General features: G+C 39.0%; 1 protein-coding gene across 4 annotated transcripts in view; it reads left to right on the top strand.

The window, feature by feature from the left end:
• grik2 (glutamate receptor, ionotropic, kainate 2) overlaps positions 1–25,013 on the top strand; it is a 327,295-nt gene that overhangs the window by 103,446 nt on the left and 198,836 nt on the right. For all 4 annotated transcript variants that reach the window (XM_030394698.1, XM_030394701.1, XM_030394700.1 and 1 more), the window contains 2 exons: positions 16,562–16,743; positions 24,390–24,443. In XM_030394698.1, coding sequence (XP_030250558.1) covers positions 16,562–16,743; positions 24,390–24,443 — 236 coding nt within the window. The remainder of the gene's footprint in view (positions 1–16,561; positions 16,744–24,389; positions 24,444–25,013) is intronic.

Here is a 25,013-nt window from a genome sequence, read left to right as displayed (position 1 = left end):
ATCATATTCAAATTCATAGGAATTTGCAGTTTAGACCAATAATAATAATTTTATAATTGCTTGTAGAGCACTTAAATTGTGAGCTGAGCAAAGCACACACACACACACACACACACACACAAACACTGCGGCTTTGATGTAGTTGGCCACTGTCAGTCTTGCTGGGGGAAGTGAGCTGTAGTTTAGTGTTGAAAAAGGTTCACTGTTCAGGAGGTGGTTGAGATAGAAAAAAATCAGCTGTCTTTGAGAGGGCAGCCATTTTAATCAAGTCTCCAGATTGTGAGTGGTGACAGTCCAGAGGACAGTGGAGATGGTCTGGACAACAGTTATGGATGATAGATTAATTAGCATCAAATGCGTAATGTCAAGATTTAAAATTACATTTCCCCCATAGTTACAATTTGCATGAACTGTTAAAATAAACAGATGGCAGTTTGTTTGCACAACAGCCAAAAAAGGCTGAACAGATGAATGTAAGAGCTCCAACCACAGAAACTCAAGAGTTTTTTTCTGAATATAATTTACTATCATAAATACGCACTTTAGTGCGTGTGTGTTGGTGTAATTGGAACAGATGCCTCTAGCTGATCAGGACACAGCCAAAGACATAAACCCTGTAGACTATTTACTATTACTATTAGATGATAGTAGGTGAAATCAGACAGTTAAATGTTGTCATGTGTAGCCACCTGTTTTGACAGCTTAAATCTGACTCCTGCTAGGTCCGCTAAGTTAATATATTGCAATTTTTTTTTTCAGGCGTTTCACTTTGTAGTAATTCCGACAAGGTTTTCTAGAGAGACCTTTTCAATCTCATACTAATTAGTGAAGTGAAAGGACAAAGCCCTGAGACAACTATTTTGGCGTTTAATTTTACTTTGTTTTATTGAGTTCATAACCAGGTGTTTATTTTGAGATGATTTTTCCTTGAGACTACGGCTCCATTTAAAATCAAACTGGCAGAAAATATAGCTGAACAACTAGCTGAAATGTTTTTTTTTGGTTTGTTTTTTACAATGTAAAATGGACCACATGCCTGGCTGCCAGATGATGTTCCAGTTTATCACAGAGGGGTTGGATGGCGGTGAGGTCAGGGCTCTGTGCAGGTCAGGTTCTTTCACACAAAGCAGGCAAAAGCATTTCTTTATGAGGTTGTCTTTGTACACAGGGGGTTTGTCTTGTTGGATCAGTAGAGCATCAAACCAAAACTGCTGAGACAAAGTTCGAATCACAACAAATACACAAACACATTTCCACATACTCTTGTCTATATAGTGTACACTCCCTATAACATTTGGTTTCTTTCTTTTCCCCTTCTTCTTGGCAGAGAATTAAATAGTAAATCAGGATGATGTTACTGTATGTTGGGATTCAGTTTCATTAAAATTTGGACTAAATAACAAATACAAATAGCTTCAATGCAATGAAAGCTAAAGGAGAAATATGCTTAAATATATTGCTATTCTATTCTAAGAGCCTTATAAGTGGCTGTTCCCACTATCCCGATGGAGACATGAATAAACTTTATAGCAACTTGTTACGGTATATATTGTATACAGAGTTTTCATAATGTCCGGAGAGTGGCCCCAAAGGAAAGGCACTCAAATGGTCTTATTTAAACTTGATCTTCTGGGAAAAATTAATGTTTTGAGTAAACTTACTGGTATAATCTATTCAGTATGTTTTGGTATTTATATTGTACAGTAGGATGTGTTTTGTTCTTGTTGTGCTAATGAAAAAAATCAGAAATAAACAAGATCTTGTGGAATCATCGCCTGGAGACTATGAACCATCACATTATATTTCATAGGACAGGCCAGGAGTTGTTGTGATATTTGACTCTGGATCAAAGTTTTTGGTGGACTTGGGTCCCCCGCTAGCAGCACAAAAACATCAGGCTCCGTATCAGCATAGTCAGCCCTTCTCTGTTAATAACCTGGTTTCTATGGCAGCAGCATCCTGAGGCCGTGCCTGAGGTGGCAGAGGAGAGAAAAGTGATGCTGTATTACCTCGGGCAGAAAACACCTCCATTCACTGTGAATCAGCTCAAAGTCTTTTTTTTTTTTCTGCACCATTTTACTCCATGGGAACTTCTGACAGCAAAATATTTGTTTTAAAAAATACATGAAATGTATGCATTTGAACTTTTTTGCTGCACACTTCAATTAAACAATAACTTCGAACTTCTAATCCATGTTCTGATCCTTTCTGGTTGTGGTGGGGGCTAAGGTGCTTACAGAAAGGTCAGCTTGACAGCATGTTTTGTATTACTACAAGTAATATTGATGGCTGCATGGTGCAGTTCCAAAGTGGTCATCTGAGAGAGGTACAAAAATTAAGAACATTAAGAACCATGTCTGACAAGCTGAGTTGGGATTTAGAGGGGCCCACCCTCATGTCTGATCTTCCTTAAATCATGGTGGGATGTTAATGGGAATTAAAAGGCTGGAAGTTGTAACCAAGACAATTTTTAAGAGTAGTAATGGCCAAGGCAGTTGTTACAGTGCTAATGTTACCATTAATGGTAGTAGCAGTAGCACTCAAATGAAAATATAGCAAGATAGTATGTATTTAGTCAAGGGTACCATGATGGCTGGACCTAGCTATGTCCAGAAATACATTTATTTTATGCCGGCCTCCTCTCCTTTACATATATAACTAAATTGACAAAAAGCAGGAAATGTATCTATACATTTCATTCATAAACTCAAGATAAACCAAGCTTGAGTACCAAGTACTGTTTAGATATCGAAAAAATGTCATCCATGAACTAACAGAAAACGACCAAACGTACTCAAAAGTAGTTCAAGTATCATTGGCCAAAAGGAAAGCAAATGCCAGACACCACGAGAAAGGACTCAACTGCAGCATGAACATTTGTTTTATGATACCAATGCAAATGATTACATAAACATTGCAGATCAATACATAGAAATACAACAACATATAGCAGACAGTAGCGCAAGCTTGCAGAACTGCAAATAACATAATCTGTCCAAAGGCCAAAAAACCTGATATCACATACAATGAACATAAGCACAGACAGCATGGCAGCAGACACTTAGCTTAAATGCAAACATACTGTCAAGTCAAAATGTGTTCAGCAGGCCCCTGACAGAATGGTTGCTGATAGCAACAATGGAAAGCTATGGTCCTGAACCGATGGCTGATTCATAACCAGCTGATCATCAAGTCTCACTATGTGGACAGATGGCAGCAGAGTGCATGGGGCACTGCAGTTGTTTACTGCTTAATAAAGTCATCAGGAGCAAGAAGCACAAACTGTGTCAAGACAGCTGTGGTAGCACAGGTCATTGGCATGATCACTATGCATCCAATTGTCAATCTTATTTTTGTAACCACAATATCTTCGCAACACCTTAAAGTAATTTATTCACATCTTACACAAACATCCCCTTGGACTTGAGGTTTTTAGTGCTCAAAGGTGAAAGGTCAAGGTCACATTGACCTCAGGGGGACATTATTCAACTTGGGAACAAAATGTTACATGATTGCACTATTTCATAATTAAATACATTGTGTGCCTTTGTTTACATTTCGAACTAGAACTTCCTAGAGAAAGATTTATAATTTAAGATTGCTTTTTTAAATTTAAATATTATCAAAAAGGTACTCTAATGAATTATCTGTTTATTACCTCTTATTACTGAATCGATATCGAAGCATCATAATCAACATTGAATCGAACTGAAATCGAATCGAATCATGAGGTTCTTAACACTACCCAACTTTGATAAACATGTAGAGTAGCTATATTTCACCCTTCTCTATCTGCACAGTGTGCCCGTTTGGAGATATGTGACAAACTAAAGCCAAAACTAAAGCTGTCTGTATGGAGTCTAACTGGTGACCAAAGTGTGCTGGCTAAGTCAAAGCGGCTCCTCCTCCATCTACCAGCAGTAGGTACCATAGGGAGGAGGACCGAAGACAAGAGGAATGACTGATACTGACTGATGTCTGTTGTTTTCAGGATAAAGAATATTTATTTTACTGACATTCATTTTTTTTTCTTTACAGTTGGGTATTTTGGAGTGTACTGTTGCTACTCTAGAAATAACATTTAGTCATGTTTAAAACATGTTTCCTGTTTTTTTAATAATATATTTGTTAAAAGGCAATTATTCATTGTTGAAAAAGAGCTGATAAGATATATGATTTATGGTCAGATATACATATTCTTGAGATTTCATTTTTCTACTGCAAAAAGTGATGCTCAAAAACGTTTGATTGGCCAGTATGGCAATCTCAGCATGGCTAAGAAGAACAGCAAAGTAGAATCGATTAAAATGAATGAATTATTAATTGAGTTAATTGAGAAAACCATAGCATCATAGTTTTAGGTATGAAATGATTTTGTTGCTGTTCTCAAGGAATTGGTGTAACGTGTGTACATTATACTGAATAGCATGAAGGAAGTCCACAGTAACAGTCGCTCAATACTGATCAAAATACGGCATAGTAGAATGACATGTAATTTGAGACTGGACACAGTCATCATAAAACATTTATTAAGACATCATGGGTAATTGCAATTACAGAAAACACCAACAGCAACGTAACAAGGCATTGCTTGATAACATATATTTCAATGAAAATTAGGAATAAAAACAGCTGTCTAATATAAATCTGTCCCTGTTGTGGTTCTCTCTGCAGTGAATCTAAATAAAAGTGTACTGTATCTCCAGAATATAGAGCCAAGTGAGTGTGCCTGTTCTTGCCGAAGAGAGTACATACAGTGTATTCTGTCAGTGAGAGTCCTCTCAGTGTACTTCAGGGTGAGTCCCAGGACCCCTCCAGTAATCTGTTTCCATTTGAGTCTGTGTGTGTGTGTGTGTGTGTGTCTCCCCACACCAGCAGTACCAGTTCCATCATACGCTCGACTACCACTCAGAGCTGTTTAGAGAAGGGCTCACTGACTCTTCACAATTCACCATGCTAATCCCACTTTTGCCGTGCTGGAATGCAAATGGCAGCTGCAATGTTTTGCGTGCTTTGGTCCCATATTATTGTTTTTGTTGTTTTGAGTGAGTGGAAAATTGGATGGTGTTGTTAAATCTGTCTATTTTCCAGCTGTCTCTAATTAGAAATGCGTTTGGTCACTTACAAAATCAATGACAATTGGAACTGTTTGAAACAAAAGGGCATTAAGCAATTTAGAACTAAAAATCGACCTCTAATAGTGACCAAGAATTACAAGAACATTGACTGGTCTCTGGCACAAACTTACATAATTAAATCTCACCAGACAGGATTAAGCAAGCTAATTAGAGAAGAAGTCCAACAGAAACATCTAGAGAGGCTGGCAGGGGCTTTAGAGAACATTAACACCTGGGGCCTAAAAATGAAAAGATAAAAAATATTTAAGAAATTAGGTGTTGGAAAATTAAAAAGACAACTAAAACTACCTGCAAAAGATTAGGTATCTTTTATCTTAATATGTATCTCCTTCTCTTCCATTTGCTCTTTTCTGTTATGCTTTTATGCCTCCATGGCAGCGATAGCCGTGGTTAGAGGCATTCTGTGTTCACACTGTCTCTCCATACGTACGGATGTTGGTCAAAGATCAATGTGACCTCACGTCTGTACCATATCTCAAGAACATCTGGAGGGAATTTCAAAAGGTTTTGCTGATATTGAGCTTCAGCTGATTGTCAATGCACCTTGTGATAAAGCTCTTCATCAGTCCCCTGTACTTCTCTGTAAAAATAATCTCTAAGAGAAGACAGCATGGAAATTATTCATTGGAGTGACAGAGTACAATGTAGTGCTGACTTTAATTCTTCCAAGGATTATGTTCACCTTGTATTACATTTCTTTTTTTTTCATTTGTATAGTAAGACATTACATGATGTTATTTAATTTCCTGTTTTCTTTTGGATGAAATGAGGCTCCATGAATGATAATGGCTCACATTTATATGTTTACATCATTGCTGAAGCTGGAAAGCTATTTCACTGCAAAACACAATATATTTAGGTTATATATTTTTTTTCTTTTGATGGATGCAGTTATGACTTGAGTAACAATGGCAATGTGATCAAAAAAGTATTTTAAAATGGTTTATGTTATTTGATATAACTACACGTTTATTATCAAACAGATCATATGACCTCAAATTAACAGGTGAATGTTGAGACGGTGAAAAAGATTATTGTAATTGTGATGTTAACTTAATTAAAACACAAATGCAATGTCATGTAATCCATTAAAGTATGTCTCAACGCTGGCGCGCAGGTGGTCGAGTGGTTAGAGCACATGCCATAAACGCAGCCGACCCCGGTTCGATTCCGGCCGGAGGTCCTTTGCTGCATGTCACATCCCCCTCTCTCTATCTGTCTACTGCTTAATAAAGGTGTCTATGCCAAAAAATCTTAAGTATGTCTCAACACTGCACTGGAACTCAGAGATGACAGAGACATGTTGTTTGTATTGGCTTTCTTTGTTAGTTTAAGTCAGCTACAGTATCACACAGAACCTCCACTGTCCTCTGAGATCCGCAGAGAGAAATGAATCTCCAAATTTTTTTAATCCATTTATTTGAACCGAGGAATACATATTTTTTTGTGAATAGAGAAAAATTCAGGACACTCAGGTCCACGAAGCCCTTTAAATCCTCTTGTATAATATGATATTTTCTTAAAAGGCTGATTCTCCAGAGAGAAGAGGTTTGAATGGAGAATATTGTCCTTATATCCATCGTGATTTTGCCTTTAAGCTGCATTTTGACATTACTGTTAACACTGCACTGATGAAAACAGCATCAGCATGGAGTAATGACAGGTGTGAAGACAACACACACACAATGCCAGATGCCACGTCAAAGTAGGTTAATGAATGTGTGCTGTCTCTCAGCTTCATGCACTCGTGAAGACACTGTAACTGTTGGTAGCATCTAGAGGTTTTATACAGTAGGCAGGGTGCTGTACAGTGAGGAATTACCTTACTAAATACACCAACCTCTTTACCTTGCACTTGTTTCAAAAAGGTTACGGTAAAATAAATACTTTTGCTGCTGTCTCTCTGTGGAATAAATAAGCCAAATGATAACATGAATGAAATGAAAAGACAGCTGATTTGTGATATGTGGTATGAAATTGTACACTGCAGTTAATAGAGATTTCTTTTAAGGAATATTCATTTGAACATGGTTTAAATGGTTTATAAGGCCTACTAAGCTACATCAGTAATGTAATAATTACCTGAAACTGTAACAATACCTTAAAATGTCATAAAATGTTGGACTTCACATGATGACATAAAACCCAATGACGTGACGGGTAATGAATGTGTCCACACTGATATTGTAATTACTTTTTAACCAATAACATAATACCTTATTACATTAATGGGAACTCATGACATTTTCACGGCTGGTTTATTTACAATATGTTTGCCATTTGTATATTTTAAAAATTCATAATGTGACACTTAATGAATGTACTACTATGCTAATTTTTAGACAATAATTTCCCATGGAACGCCACATACTTTTTAATGGATCTGAAATAAAATAATGATAATTGGGTTAAATGGTAGACTTTGGCACATTATAGTGAAAATTATTACATCATCAGATTGGAAAAAAAAAAAAAAATAACCCATCTTAAAGGTATGACACCAACACTAAAAATAGTTTAACAATCAGTCACATTTTATCACTTTATTGAGCAAGTATTTAACATTATTGGCTTTAATTACATTTTCAATTTAGTGCAAATTTGATTCCATTTTCAGGAAAAGAATAACATTGTTGGGCTACAACCTCAGATGCCTGCGCATCTGGCAGCACTAATTGCTGAAAAATAGAGTGCTGGTTTGGAGAATGGACTCTTTTCAGCACAAATGATTTAGAGCTGGGGTAACTATGGTGAAGCTAATAACAAAGACAATTTTTACTGTTGCAACTGGCCCACATTTACAACTGGAGATTTATTTATAGTGAGGGAGCTGCAGCGTCCATGTTCTGCCTCCACATTCCTGAACAACTGTTGGAACCTTTGACCGCAGGCCTGCTTTAATCTTTCTCCAACGTGTTCCACACATTTAAGTGAACATAAATAAGCTAGCCAATGTGGTGAGGGTCACATTAACCTTGACCCTGGGAGTCTGCAGCTCAGTGACTCATCAGCCATTACTCCCATCATGTAGCGCTGCAGATCGGCCGTCTGGGGGAATCAGTTTAATGTCTACGCAGCCGATGATGATTGAGCAGCCCAGTAAAAGGAACTCTTCTTCCTTGTCGCCTGCGATGCACTGGAAGGGGAGGTGGGAAAGGAACGCTTGAGGGGCCAGTCCCCTCACAAGGATATTTATCATAGACGGGCCGATCTGTTTTACGCTCAGGAGACTCCCAGACGGCCCCTAATAATCGCTTAGAGGGGATGAAATATTCATGCAGAGTTAAATATGGATCCTAGAGCAGTCGCCACGCATTAAACACCGTCACTACTGATCAGCGCTGACACCCCTCTTTCCTCCCACTCCAGAATTTTTCCCCACTAGAATCCCCGTGGGCTGTGGCTGTAGATTTTGGAAAGGTATGAAGGAGGATTCAGCCATGCAGAATGGGAGAAGACACGTCTTAGGAGTGAGAGGGAGAGCTAGAGAGGTACTCCGACATGTGTTTATGATGAGCGAGTGCAGCAGTCAGATGTGTCTGGCTGCTTTTATCGATGTTAACTAACTAACCGTAAAACAGAGATTGCTGCTCCAGTAGCAGAGGCTGTTTTTCTCCAAAGACAGCTCACGCAACATCAAGCACTCATATGAGATTGCACTCAAGTCAAATATAACACACACACACACACACACACACACACACACACGCACGCACACACTTTTACTCGTGTACACTTGTATACATACTAAGTAGGCCAGGTAAAATACAGCTGATCATTCTACGGCCCACCAAGTGGCAACCATGATCTACTCGTACTACTTGGGCAAATCAATAATTTGTCAGACATGGGGGCTACCTCAGTGAAATCATGGGAGGGACTAAATGGATCAGCGAGAGTCCATCTGTCCATGTGTCTGTCCATCTGTCATGTACAGTTGATCAGTTGCAACTGACTGGATTTTGGTGATGATTTGGTGATGCTTGTGAGGCAAACTTTTGCTCAACCTTCTCAGAAAAAGTTCAATACAATCATTAAAGTCTTTTCAGTAGATTTTTTTGTCTGAAGTCATCAAATGAATGAGTCAGGTCTACTGTACATCTCTGGCACTTTGAAAGTGAGATACACATTTCTGGAGCACAGCGATGACATAAGAAACTAGTAACTAAATGTGTAAGTTGATACAACCGGTATTCAAATAAGACCAGTTCTTTTTTGGTTTCCAACAGGGCTGTGGCTAACATTGTGGACAGGGAATGAATTTCCTCTGTGTGGCTTTTGGGAATTTGGGGGAGGTCAATAGTGTAACAATATAAAATTTTGGTCACCATGACAAACAGAAATTATGACAGCAACCATTCATTCATCATTGCAATATTCACAGAAAAAAAAATTTATTATGGTAAACCATGTTTACAACGTGTTATGTTTGTTTTTTGGCAAATAATTTACACCCGTCAAACCGGCCTTCATTTGCGTTGCTAGGGCTATGTAAGTCCAGGTGTGAATGTTTGTTAAGCTGTCTTGGGATGGAAATACTGCATTATAGGTAGGTGATAAGTATTGTCATAGGCTACTTCTTCTGTTCAAAAACGTTTGGTCAGGTTTGACATAGATGGATTCGTCACTCCTCTTTCAAACCATCTGTCTTCTTTGGCCAAGATGTTTACATTGTTGTCCTCAATAGAATGACTTTTCTCCTTCAGATTTAAGGGGACAGTAGACTCAAAATTCCAAACATTACAGACACGTCAAAGCAACACGCATAGAACAGAATCTCTCACCTGGAGAAATAGGACATCAACAACACAGCACATTGGAACATACAAGAAACATGGGGGAAAAACTTGTCCAACAGAGAGGTCACCATGAGAAGGATGTCCCTGCCAAAGGACTTAACTTTGCAGTGACTCCAGGTTAGATACCAGTAGTAGATCTCATCACAGCAACATAATCAGCCATCAGAAACAACAAGCTGGCAGACACAGCCGCAGAACAGCAATGGTTGAAGGTACCAGCTGCTCTCGCTAATGCAAAAGCACACCCCTCCAACCTCACTAGCCCTGGCATCTCTCAAAAGAGACTAGAACATCATGATATTGCCTACTGACAAAGGGAGACATACTGTAGTGCTAAACACAATGGATCACATTGTTAAACACAAAATCACTGATCTGATAAGTGATACAGAGATCCTTCCAGTAGCTACAAAAAGAAGGTTATAGAATTTCTGCAAAAACTGGAAAAGGATAAAACCATTGACAGGCCATTATGTTGCCGACTGTACCCCTGGAAAGCCATCCCATGTATCTATGGACTCCCCCAGGAAACACAAGGACGGAGCACCACTCAGACCCATCAGCAGCAGCACCAACTCAGTCACCTATAGTGCTTATCCAAGAACTTAACTAGTATCCTAGCTCCTTTGGTTGGTAACCCTCAACGCCACATCAAAAACTCACAGGATTTGACCAAAAAGGGGAGAGCAATAACACTGAACCCAGATGAAACAATGGTTCTTATGATGTCACAACACGTTTTACATGCCTTCCCACTCAAGAGGTGAATATGGCGCAGAAACACCTGCTAAAGGACAGTACTCTGTCCAGGAGAACCAACTTCACCCCAGACCACATTTGTGCCTTACTTGACCTCTGTATGATGACCTTTAAGTACATAGGAGGTTTCTACAGACAGACTTACTGTGCCATCGGTGGCCAACCTCTACATAGAAAAAGTTGAGAGTAGAGCCTTGATTACATTCACAGGAACTGCTCCTAGCCCCTTTTTCAGGTGAAAAAGATTACTCCTGGGTCAAAATCAGATCAAGGGAAGTGGATGCATTCACAGAACATATAAATGCTGTGGACAATAACATCAAGTTTATGCGGAAAGATTTCAGAGGAGACAGTATGCCCTTCTTGGACTGTGTAGTACACATTGAAGAAGACAGAAGCCTGAACACCGAGGTGTACAGCAATCCTACACACACAGATATTAATAATCACCCACTAGAGCACAAGCATGGGGTCATCAGAACCCCAAACCATCGGGCTGAGACTGTTGCACTTAGTCAGAGGGGAAAGAGAAGGAACAGAAGCACATCAGGAGTGCACTTAAAACCTGTGGTTACCAAAAATGAACCTTTGTAAATATCCTCTAAGTGATGCAGAGCAGACAGAGAGGAGAACGTGGGAAAACGTAACAACATCATCATTCCTTATGTCATGGGATATCTGAGAAACTCAGGAGGATATTCAATAAACATATCCTGGTTCACTTCAAACCTACTAACACGCTGAGGCAGTAACTTGTCCATCCTAAGGTCAGAACACCCAGACATAAGTAAGAGTTATTAAATGTATGCTGTCCAACGCAGCCAGGACTGCACAGATTTCTAAAACAACCTCTCCATATATGAATGTAGCAACCCAGGAGGGCTAACTCCTCAGGTCAAGACTCTGCTGTCCACTTACATCTGAAGGAGAAAATCATTCATTTGAGGACAACAATGTGAACATTTTGGTCAGAGAAGACAGATGGTTTGAAAGAGGAGTAACGTAACCCATCTATGTCAAACCAATGACAGTCTCTGATCAGAGGAGGTGGACTACGACACAATTTATCAGCCACCTACATTGCAGTAACTGGTCATGTTGTTTTTTTCTTTCTATAAAGTTTTCCATATTTTCTTAAGAATATTCAGCAAGAAATATGCCACATTAAAAAGGAATATTTCAGTTTTTTTCTGTGCATTGAGTCAAAAGTAACATATAAATAGTAAATTAGTTAGCAAATTAGGCTTCTTTTCCACCACCTAAACTGGTTTTATGTAACAGATTAAATCATGTCTATTTTGTCCCACCATCACATCTGCACAGATCTCTCTGATCAGACTTCTCATGCTTTGTCATTACTGAAGGCATAACAGGAACAACACATCAGACACTATTTGGAGCCAGAAGCTTTTACATATACCCTAACACACTTATTGCACATATTTGTGCATGGGTACTGGGATCGCTGTGGTTTATTTAGATAGCCCACAGTGGTGTTTCTCTGGCCAGCAGAGATGTTGTGAAGCACATCTGACAAGTCACTTTGTCGTACGATGGTTAAATGGAACACTGCCAGTGTCTCACAGGTCAGCACTCTGGGGGCACCATCGTCAGTGAGATAAAGTATTTGATTTAATGCAAAGCAGCAACCGGCTACTGACGCTCCAGCAGGCTGCAAGCTGGTTTCCCACAGTGCAGTGCACTCATCTGGAAGCAGGAAGTAAACAAATAATGCCAAAGGCCAAACAGCTGGGGACGATGGGCTGTAGGCAGAGACATGGGAGACTGCTGTGCTGATTTGGACCGATGTGTCTGTTCAGAGACGTAAGGAAAGATACAAGACTTGTACTCAAAACAGCATCTGGTCCAGTCAGTGGGAATTTCCTTTTGATGTGCTAGTTTGATCCAGCATGTGTGATCACTTTTACTTCTCAAATGAGGATCAAAGTAGAGTCAAATCTGTTTTTCACTGTAATATGTTACATCTTCAACTTCAATTTCACCTCATGTATCTTAAAATGATCTTATAACATTTAAATGTATAGTGTAAATACAAAACAAAGGAATAACACTATGATGGTATTTAAAGCAGAGTTACCAGTAAGTTGAGGTTCTATTCTAACACTTTATTTTCAGACAAGACATAATTAATTTGGGGTTTTTTTCTGTCATCCCACCAGTTTATTTTAACCAGTTGTCTGTGTGGATTTTTCCCTTTGATACTGGCAGCATCCACAGAATTTTCTGCTACATTCTTAAACACCAGATCTGGTCACCAGCTGGCAAACTACACTACTCACAATAAGTTAGGGATATTGTGAGAAACTCAGTGGATTTCATACATACGGTGTTTCTTTCACTTCAGAGAGTTTTGGGATAGGGAGGCAATTGCATTGGGGTGATAGACACACCTCATTTTGTGTTTTCCACGTAATGGTCTCACTGTGTACAGTGACAGTGTCCCTTTTCAATGTGGCATCAATTTCAACATTCTGTGGGTATAAAAAGCTGGTATTGTCAGTAAGTCATTCCAAGTTCATCATTCAAACAGCCATGAACACACAACGTCACTTAATGGACGAGCAGCGCCACCTGGCCATAGCGCGCCTTCGGGTCGGTGGCAGGCGGTCAGATGTTGCTCGTGAACTTGGTGTGTCTCAAAGTGTCATCAGCAGACTAAGGACCTATGCACTCAGACATCGTTATGCAACTGCCACACAGCTGCAGGCCCAGTTACGAGATGTGAGGGGTACTAGGGTTTCCAGACAAACCATTCGAAACCGACTCCACCGCTTTGGCTTGAATGCCAGACGACCGTTGCAGGTGACTCCACTGACACCAAGACACCGCCGTGAACGTTTGCAGTGGGCACAAGACCATGTGACCTGGACAATGCAGCAGTGGTCTACCGTCCTGTTCACTGATGAGTGTCGGGTCACCTTGCACAGAAATGATGGTCGTCAACGTTGCTGGAGAAGGCGAGGTGAGCGATACGCCGAGGTCAACATGGTCCCCAGGGTTCCCTTTGGTGGAGGAGGTGCAACAGTCTGGGCAGGCATCACCAGTCAGTGCAAAACAGATTTGGTTATTGTAGATGGCTCAGTCACTGCACGTTCTTACCTCAGAGACATCATAGAACCCATCATCATCCCCCAATTCCGCCAGCACACCCCCAACTTTCTGTTCATGGATGATAATGCTCCACCACATCGTGCCAGAATTGTCACAGCTCGACCTCAGGAAGTCGGAGTGCCTCATATGGTATGGCCAGCAATGTCCCCTGACCTGAACCCCATAGAGCACGTCTGGGACCAGCTGAAGCAGAGACTGGATGATCACCCCACCCCCACGTGACCTGGCAGAACTGCGTGTAGCACTTGTGGAGGAGTGGAACGCATTGCCTCAGAACAACATCATGAGGCTAGTGAGGAGCATGAGACGTCGCTGTCAAGCTGTCATTGCGGCAAATGGTGGAAACACCTGCTACTGACATTGTCAATTTTTGTTATTTGGGGCTATCCTCGTTATTGTCTAAATGTTTGGGGTAATAAATATTAAACTAATGAAAATGGTGTTTATTCTCATTCATTATTAGTGATATCAAAGGGAACTTTTACTTATTTCATTAAAATTCAGACCAAATAGGAAAAGCACTCATGTAAATAACAATATCCCTAACTTATTTTGAGTAGTGTATGTCTCGTCAACACAGTCATTAGTCATTCCATTTTGAAATACCTAGTTCTATAATCTAAAAGAATTTGCATTTTGTTGCACAAAAAAGGCTGTTGTCCTGAGATTGTTATAAAAACTACTACTTCTAAATGTTGAAAGACCGTCTATAACAGCTTCTCACTGACTTAGCTTAACTCGCCTAGCTAGAATGCCAAACAACATCCCCTTCACCTTTGGAAATGAAAATCAGCTCACACACATGTATTGTAAACGTGATATGGCGCATTTTGTAGGAATGTTTAGATGATATTTGACACTTTGAACGTATCTGTGGTTTACAGAAATTTAAAATATCAACATTTTAGTCTGGCATATGGGCTTATCCTCTGCCCTATAAAATCACATTTTGCACAGGCTGCAACTTAAACATGCATTACAAGCCTTACAAATCATACACCTGAGTGTTGTCACATTGTGATAAAAACATATCCATATTCTCCAAGCCACTTTTATATTTTCTGTATTTTGTTCTTTGTTCGGCTGACGAAGACCAGCATACATTAAACTGAGAAACAACTCCATCAGACAAAATGATACTGGAGTACATGGAATTTGTTGTTTGTCTTCTAAAACTACCCACATTAATGTTTTCTGTGTTTTGATCCATCACTAGGACAACACTATTTGTCAGTGCCCTCCAAAATAAAGATAGAGGTTATAAAATAGGTTTGTCACAATTTTTAAAACTAAATTGAAAAAATTATCAAAAATAGCTTTCCTTTACATTCATCAAATTCAATGGCAGTATTGGCATTACAGCTATCTTACTGGTACCAGCGGCTGCCCCTCAGGACAGAGATAAGCCTACAACAAAGATAACAAGGACTTGATAGAAGATAAGAAAGGATTGTGGCCATGATTAGAAAAACAGAAAAAAAACTGTAAGAAACAGATTGTTTTCTTTCATTTTCGAGTTACGCATATTGTTTATCCAACCATCCAGCCATGTCTTTTACAGTGCAAAAAAACCAACTTCCACCCTTGTTTCTGACATTCAAAAGTGAAAGCATGGCAGCTGCAACATTTGTCAAGTAAACATAGCATTTGAACAACAGACTGATGCTGTCCTTTTCTACAGAGACAGTCTCAAATTGAGAAAGCAGAGAAAACATCCTCTAATTTGTCACAAAGACAATGCCTTTAAAAAACTAGATATTGTGGAACCATTCCTCCATAAAGCAGAAAATGAAAAATAATCTCAATTTCAACAAAAAACTGCCTGCATAAAGGCAAAAATACTGTGATAAACCAAAAAATCTATTGTGATATATCTGGCATTTACATATTATTCTGCAGCAACACAAAAAATAATTGATCAGCTACTGAGAAGAGAAACACTATTGAACATCACAGTGGAGGCTTATCTGTCAAAATTAAGATGTTTATGACTGAATTGAAGTCACAGTCAATTTTCCCAGCGAGGTCTACTTCACAAATATCCTATACACAACAGTAAGTGGCCTGTAGAGGAAGAGAGGGATCAATAGCAAGCACGGAATGAATGTCATCCATGATGAATGATGAATGTCAGGTAATGTGCAGTATTGATGAGTCTTTGTTGTTGACTATTCGTATTCTTGGATCAAAGTCTGCTGACACTGAGGTGATGCAGACTGAAAGGCTGTTTGCCTGCATTGTGGGTAATATTATAGGGACAAAAGAAGAAATAGAGAGACACTCCTGAAAATGTTGTGTTTAGGAAAGAGAATTGTCGGAGAGGGCAGGGGAAGGTGTCGAAGTGAAATGAATTTCATTATAACATAACTGAGAGCCTCTTTTTGTGATGCACGGTGGCTCTGTGAGAGCACCCCAAATTTTGTTGTACCCCCACAGTACAATGACAATAAATGCTATTCTATTCTATTCTATTCTATTCTATTCTATTCTATTCTATTCTAAATCCCTGGAGCTTTCTTATCCTCACTCTAATTATAACCACCACAGCCAAATGAATCAGGAGTAGTTGTTACCTCAACTACAGTGGAAAGATACATATACGTGAAATTTCCTTTTAGGAAATATATAACCATCATAGGAACATGACTTTACCAGTTACAATTGGGCTAATATTTCAAATAGCAATGAGTCTTGATGCAAAAGAAAATATAACAATGTTTCTTTTCCCCACAGGTCTGATTCGGTTGCAAGAACTTATAAAGGCGCCTTCCCGGTACAACATCCGGTTAAAGATCCGGCAACTGCCCGCAGAGACCAAGGATGCCAAGCCACTGTTAAAGGAGATGAAGAGAGGGAAGGAGTTTCACATCATCTTTGACTGTGGCCACGAAATGGCTGCTGGGATTCTGAAGCAGGTTTGTACCCATTTGTGTGTGTGTGTGTGTGTGTGTGTGTGTGTGTGTGTGTGTGTGTGTGTGTGTATACATGTGAAGGTGTAGCTCTACATACTGGTGCATGGAGGTAAATCTGGTGCATGGAGACAATTGGGATAGTCTGAATAAAGCAATGTGAAAAAGACAATTTCTTCCTGCTGTTCTAAAGTGCACTTCCCTGTAGTGTTTGAGACTGTGCCTTATAATCAATAATCAGTTAACAATTTGTACCACCACTACCAGAATCATCCAATTAACATTGGATAAATAAAGTTTGGTTATTCATTATCATTTCTGGGTTGTAAAGAAATGAATTATCTCCTTCAGATGAAACTGGAAGCAGAGTCTTGACCTGAGGAATTGGGCCTCCTGTGTTGCACCTTTTATTTATGGAGAGGTTGTTTTGTCTCCCCAGTGTACAAATCTGTGCAGTCCTGGCTGCATTGAACAGCATAAATTACATTACTCTGTTTATGCCTTGGTGCTCTATACTTCGGATGGACAAGTTTCTGCCTCAGTGTGTTGCTGGTTTTTGAAGTGAACATCAGAAACATTAATTTGTTTTGTCTCCACAAATACGTTGTCATGCCTACAAACACTGTGGTCCCTTGTCAGAAATATCTAGTGGTTTCACAGTACTAACTGTTAAAACGCAGTCTCGAACTGCAGTCACTTGCTTGGCACCTTTTTGGTCTGTACGTCCTGCACCATCAAGTCCACCTGCAGACATGCAAATTAGGTCACAGATATATAAAGTGGAGTTGACATGACATGTTTTGTTGCAATGTCAACATGGCACATAGACTATGGCACATTCAAATGTGAATGTGTCAGTAGTTTGCAGAAAATTGACTGTCAACATTGTATCCTGGTGTTTGGGCTGTTACGATAATTAAAGTAGTAATATAGTTGCCAAGAATAGTTTTTAGGCCATTGATGTCTTTACAAGTCATCTCATTATCCCGAGATAACAAATCATTTACTTCTGGTTACCACCCTATCATCTATCTATCTCTATCATCAATAAATATTTTGATGAGTATGAAAATGTCATGGTCATATTTTGTACTTGTAAATTGTGTTCTATCCTCTTCAGAAACACGTCTTTGAGATGATAGAATGCATTTTGGCAAACACAAGAGCCTTTTATCCTGCGATAATGACACATTTACATTGACATCACAGGAAAATAAAATTTGACGTCTCAAGACAATCATAGTTATCATCGGTTATCTTGACATGTTGATCACAAGATGATGGCTTGATATTTTGCACAACATATCAAAAGATGTAAGGCTAACTGCCTTAAAATTACTCATACATATAAATGATTTCACATTGCACTTCCTGGCTAGTGTCACATTGGCTGTACCCAACTGACAGTGCTGTGTGTAAATCAAACTGACAAACTGGGATGATGGTCCATTTATTACATTCAAATAATACATTGAGTGCTCATGAACTTCCCACATTGTGTTTTTACTGAAAGCATAACCTCTGTCAGAAACAACTGGATAGTTGAATATTAACAAATCTAAAAAATATATTGGTTGCGTCCGTTATGTGGAAAATTGAGTCAAGTTTAGAGTACTGAAGTTTGGAATGCCCGAAAGGTTGTTTTTTTTTGTGCTGCCTCACAATATTTCTTCCATTTGCACTGTTTTAGAGGAACAGTTGGTCCAGTGCATTTAAAACACTGCCATATCAGCGGAAGTCTATTACAGACACTATAGAAATAAGAGATAACACTTTATATGTATTGTGTGACACTTCATTGGTGGTTTAATCTATGATGTTATGGCTGTGGTTACAGTAGCTGTACTGTGACTACTCCTTATGATTTGAAGTGACAACCAAATCACGTAAAGCAATAATAATCAGACACAAAGATTCAGTACTTGCCAGTCTAGCAAGGAGGGCCTTGAAGAATGGAGAGGTGCAGGCCTATCCCAAGCCAAAAAAGCAGCCTTTCTGTCAGGTCACACAAAAGCGTACAACACTGCCATAGTCTGACTGAAAACTAATAGCAAGAGGCGATGTGAGCAGAGACTAGAGAGGGACCCCAACACCAGCACAGTGTTAATTTCGTTGACGAAGACTATGACGAAAATTTTTTGTCAACAAACCTTTTTCACGGACGAAAACTAAATGAAAACTAAATAAAAAGTCAGATATGATGTCGAAGATTGTGACGAAATATAACTGACACGAATAAAAACGAGACGAAAATGTTAGGGTGGGACGAATGGAGAAGAGATCCAATCAGAGCGAATCTCTTGATAGGTAGGTTGACCGATGCAGATTACAGCAGAGCCATTCTAAAAAGCTGCGGCAAGTTAAACAGGCAGAACAAAGAAGGAGAACAAAGACGAGTTTGCAGAACTTCGCACAGTTTTGTGGACGTTTTCACAAGAGTTAGGTTGTTTACATGATATTTAGTTGCACAGCTTTGGTGGATTTCCGCTGACTTCGCTCGTTAGCAAGACGCTAGCGTTAACGGTATGCAGTGCACCCGGTCCGAGGGCAACGGCATGCCTCATGAACAACAGAAATGTCAGAGCGAGGTCCAGGATGAAAACGAAGAATTGATATCTGGGCACACCTCACAACCAGACCATCTGCAAACTGTGTGGAGCAAAAACACCACCAAATTGAAGCGACATTTACAGAGAGAGAGAGAGAGAGAGAGAGAGAGCTGCTGTACCACCGCATTATACAGTGGCTTCTTTTCTCTGGCTGTGACTCCGTCATTAGTATTACTTGTGTAGCAAAATGGGCTACAACTAACATTTCATTGTACAACCCTATGTTGTAAAATAAGATTCAAATGAACCTTTCACATTTAACCTATGAGGAAATCCTCAATTTAATGATTTTTCTTTGAAAATTAACATTGGTTGCACTGTTGCTTGTGTAAACTGTCAATGTATCATACTATACCCAGCAGTCATAAGATAGCTTGTAAATAAGACTATACATATTTTCTAAATTATATACAATGACTTTTTAATGCAACCCAAAATTTCCATTTATAGTAAAGGAAGTGTGCAATGAGTAGCCTAACTCAATTAAGAGCCATCCATTTTTTTCTCCTGCTTACAGGATTTATCAAATATTAAAGACAACATGAATTACCAAGGGTTTTTAATCAATGCCTCAGTGGTAGATTGCTGGGGAAGGTCAAGGACTCCTTTCATTAATAATGTCAGAGAGAAACCCTGCTAATGGGAGGTAATGAGAGACTTAACTGTCCTGCTCTGTTATTCTCAGTACATGACACACCAATAAGTCAGAGACTGTGCCTTTATCCTGAAGATACTGTAGAAACAAAAAGGACAAGAAGACAGTCAGCTGACAAGATAAATATTAATTTATGTTACAAATCAATAACAAAGTCATTTTTTAAATTGCTGTTTATTGGGTGTGGATTTTTGCAAATTTGATCATCTATAGATAGCTAATGTAAACTAATGCTAGTGCTTAAACTCTGCGAGCTGGTTCCTATCAGCTGGCAAAAGTCAGGGCTGATAATCAATACAAATAGAAAAAAGAAGCAGCATTGTGTGTTGCAGTAGAGCTAATTAACCCTCGTATTTTTACAAAGTATGATATATAATTAAAGTGTTTAAGGCTTGGATTCTTACCATTGAAACACAGTGGTTCAATGTATATACTTTTGTATTTTTTAAACACTACATTTTGCTTAAGCCTACTTTTAAATGAGAAAAGCCCTTGAGAACAAAAGATTGTTACTACTATCACACACAAATGAATTAATCAATGGATGAATGTTATCAAAGATGATTCAAAAATGCAAAAGGGGGACTACTTCACTGAGATCAATAAAAGCACAAGTCATTTAAGAATTAGCTCTGCATCAACTCTCAGACAGAATGCACAAAGATGGTTATTTCCTACTTTTCTGTGGTGATGGATGGGCTGATGATGAGGCAAACTTCCCAGAGAGTGCCAAGCATGGCGAGCAGACTCTTTGATCCTCAATGGCCAGGAACTAGCCAGATGATGACTGCTGAGTCCAGGCCTCTCTGAGGGCACAGAGGAGACGTACAGTATGTGTTCTCCGGTCTTGTAACAGTTAGTGACAGGCTACAGTGGGATTGTTGGGATGCATGGAGCCAAAAAAGTATTCAAAAGTCAAAAAGTCAAAGAAAAAAAAGTTAAATTAATGTTTGATCATACATATCATTTGGGAATATTTCTGATCGGTGGAAAAACATGTTTTTTTGTGTTGCTTACAATTACGATTACAGTATATAAGAGTAGAGCCTATTTAAAATGATATATGATAATAGAACTAAAATCATAAGTATATCAAAATGGTTAACATGAAATAAACTAATGTGGTACTGGTATTCCCTCATATCATTGTATTTAAAGTAAATACCAAAACTCACTGGATAGCAGTATGATATGGTATTATTTTTGCATCTAGGTTACTTACCTAGTCAATGAAAAGACATGGATAGACACAAAATCGCCTTTATTTGCTCTGGGTGGCATGAAAGACAAGTAATTCATGTATTCGTGTGAGTTGAAAATATCGAACTCAAGCAAGGATTTTGTGTGATGCTGTGTCGCAAATATCGGACATTCATGAACAGCAATGGAGGAGAGGATAAGAATCACTAATCACGGCCGTCACAGCATAGCCTCGGTCGATCGAACTGCATTCAGGGAATACATTATTCAAAAGTTGTTTGCTTGTCGTCTAGCTGACAGACCTGACGAAGCAGAATTTTTACAAGGCAGCATTATGATGCTGTTATTTCAACATTCTTTTGAACCATTTATTGCAGTCAGATCAAAGCAAAATCTCCCTGTTTTGGGTTCATATTGATGTGGTAAACAGGTAAATTCAGTCTACGTCTATTTACTGGTCACAGTGACTATTATCTATTTTAACACACCTAATAAGAAACTGACACTCACAGATAGACAGGCGTTCTTCAGCTGAGAGCTGGACACCGGTTAACCTCAGTTAGCTGGAAGCTGCAGTTATCTAGATGCTGAAATTCACCAAGCTTGTTACTGGGCACATAATGCAAATAATAATGTAAAATCCCATATATATATATATATATATACATATATATATATATATATATATATATATATATATATATGTATATATATATATATATATATATATATATATATATATATATATATACACATTTCAATAGATTCTGACAATGTATCTCACATAGGGTGAACAGAAGGGATGAACAAGAGAGGAACCAACATAGTGTTGAATGTGATATAAGTATGATTCAAGATCTTATTGTTTTAGACACAAGGTGCACTCCAACACAGGCACAAAGAGCCTTTTGATCAGTCATCAAAAGTCAGTAAACCATCAATCATGTTTATGTAAGAACTTAGTTTCTTATATATGCCTGTGTTCAGTGTCCTACACAGTGAAAGGACAGTTGCTTTTGGTTGTATCTGAATGCTCCTTCAAGTATTAAAACAATCACAGAGTGCTTTTTCTGCCCCAGTGTTAGCTTCGACTGATGTTTTAAAATCAAACTGCTACTATAACTGAACAGGATGTGTGTCTCTATAGTTTTCATGGTTCATAAGTGACATAAAAAAATAAATAAAACATTTTGTATGTTGTTAAAAGGTCCGGGAAATGGTCCCATGTGAGTCATGACTGAGTGGGCTAGTCCTCAAACTGAATGCTTGAGGCTTTCTCAAGGTTTCCCACCTGGTAGCAGCAGTCATTATCCCTTCTTGCCTGTCATCCACTCTGCTCAGTCCTAATCTGTGATTCATATTGGGTAGTGAGTCTCAGCACGGCAGGCATGACTCTGACACCATCATATAGCGTCATACCGCTGTAATGGAATGGCACAGAGCCAGAACACACACACACACACGCACACACGCACACACATAGTCTGGATGATAATACAATAATACAGAGCAAGGAGCTTCTGAGTTAGAATTTAATCTCAGAGGTGCATTTTTAGAGACAGATTGCTTTGGTAATTGTGAGTACATATTCCAGTTTGGGAACTTACTACATTCTATTGGTAAGATGGATGAAAATCACGGATGACAAAAGGCTGACTTATACTCAACATGACGGCAGTCAGGTTTTTATGTAAAATGTCATTCTACTAATCAATGTTAAATGGAAAACGGAGCTGCAACAGAGAAGAATGTTGGCTTCCCATTAATCACTATTCCCCATCTGCTCGGATTCAGTTCTGGTGTTCATATGACTCTGGTTCCTCTCCAAAGTTGTAAAACTATTTGAAACAGAAGTGAGTGTCAATATCACAACTGTGCATCGGACTTGGCAAACAATGTTAGCTTGTCCATTAGGGCTGCACGATATGATGAAAAAAGATTGATTAGTAGGAATGACTATTTCTTTATTTTTCACTGAAAAACTAAAAAAGATTAAAATCCTGATGATGTGACATTTGTTGGAATCTGATAGGTAGTCCTGATATCGGTTTCCCCAGCCCTGTTTTCCCTCACAAGGGTGTTCACAACTTTTGGTGGAGAAACCGGGATTACCTGCACGGGAGGCAACAAGGGAGCACCCAAAGTAGAAGCCCCGGCTACCTCAGCTGGCTCCTTGGTTATCTCTGGCTGAGGTCTTTGTCCAAAATCTAAGTGTATATCCAGATGACCTGTGAATGAGACTCATGTTAGTCACTTGATCTCATTTGTTCAGATCCAGAAAGCTCATGACTATACTATAGTTCAGGATTGTACAATAGATTGACTGCTAAAGTGAGAGCTTTACTTGCAAGCTGATCCTCACCACAAAAGTCTGGCTCAATGATGACACAGTACTAGACTGTCTCACACTCTTGTAGGGTTGGGAATTGAACTCTCTGTTTCCCAACATAGAGGACACACTACTTCCTGCCTTGACACTGGATGTAAATGGTCAAGTGAAGAACATATCAATCTGTGTGCTGAAATAACACAAAACACAAAGCCTGGCACATTCACAGTACTGTCTCTTGGTGCTGTATACGCCAATCTGTTGTTGAGAAATGTTGATCAGCTGCTTGCACCTTTCCTTGTTGACAGTGCCAATAAAGTACGTTCCAAACCAAGCCAGAGCTGGATCATATTACACACCATGTTTGTATTTTCACACATTCAAATTAGCAGCACAAGTATCGCACAATTTGCAGCCAATTCAAACAAACAGCGTCTTCCAAACAATTTCCCACAACAACTCTATCATGGTACTTGTTACTGCACGGTGACTTCTTATATGTGTTTATGACAATTTCCCAGATGTTTCACATCTATAGAATCATGCATTATTGTCTGTTTCACTACATATGCCAAATGAAAGAGACTGAGCTCTGTCTTTTAGCATTTTTCCTTTTTGGTGTGTGTTTGTTTCTTATCTCTTAGCCTGTGGCTGCAGCAGTGCAGCAGAATATATGCCACCTCACATTACATGGTCATACAACCAGTAATACAGCGACATAAACAGACAAAAGCATGTGTGTGTGTGTATGTGTGCAACATCTGACAAAATGTTGTCCCTGCCTCCCTACTCATTTATAAATCTCTCTCTCTCCTCCAATCATTCTCTCTCTGCCTCCTTCTGTCACTCTGTTTCTTAGGCTCTCGCCATGGGGATGATGACAGAGTATTATCACTATATCTTCACCACACTGGTAAGTATAGAAAGAGGCTGTGCTACACATCGCTTTGTCATCAGGTCTCACTCAGAGCTCTGCATCCCCATGAAGATTTGTTTCATGGCAAAAAAATATGAGACAATGCCACTCTTCAATCTTAATTTTCTCAGCTATTCATTTTATATTAATTACCTTGTATCACACTTATCCCTTTAATGTGTTCTCCAGAGCCAAAAAAAAATAATAGGATAGTACTTTGTGACATCAAGATAACTGTTTTTTCTCTTTTGCTTCCTCAATGTTTTTCTTTTTCCACGTCTTCCTTTTAAAGATTTGCATCTTCCTCCTACTTGTCTCAGGCTTGTTTGTTCTCCTTGTCTTATTCCTTTTCATCTTTATGCTCGTGTTCAGATCTTCCTCCTCCTCTTCTTCTTCCTCCTTCATATTTGGTATTCCTCGTGTGATCTTGAAAAAGCTGGATAAGTCACTTTAAGTCTGCCTTGATGCCATTTTGGCCCAGTGGCCAACTGTGGTACTCCAATAAAAAAATAAAAAAATCCCTGTGGTTCAAAAAGCAGTGCACTCATACAGCGCTTTTATCCAAAG

The sequence above is a fragment of the Sparus aurata genome, chromosome 17, assembly GCF_900880675.1.
Source record: "Sparus aurata chromosome 17, fSpaAur1.1, whole genome shotgun sequence".
Classification (NCBI taxonomy): Eukaryota; Metazoa; Chordata; class Actinopteri; order Spariformes; family Sparidae; genus Sparus; species Sparus aurata.
Note: the sequence above shows the minus strand (reverse complement) of the source record. Positions and strands in the feature narration are given on the sequence as shown.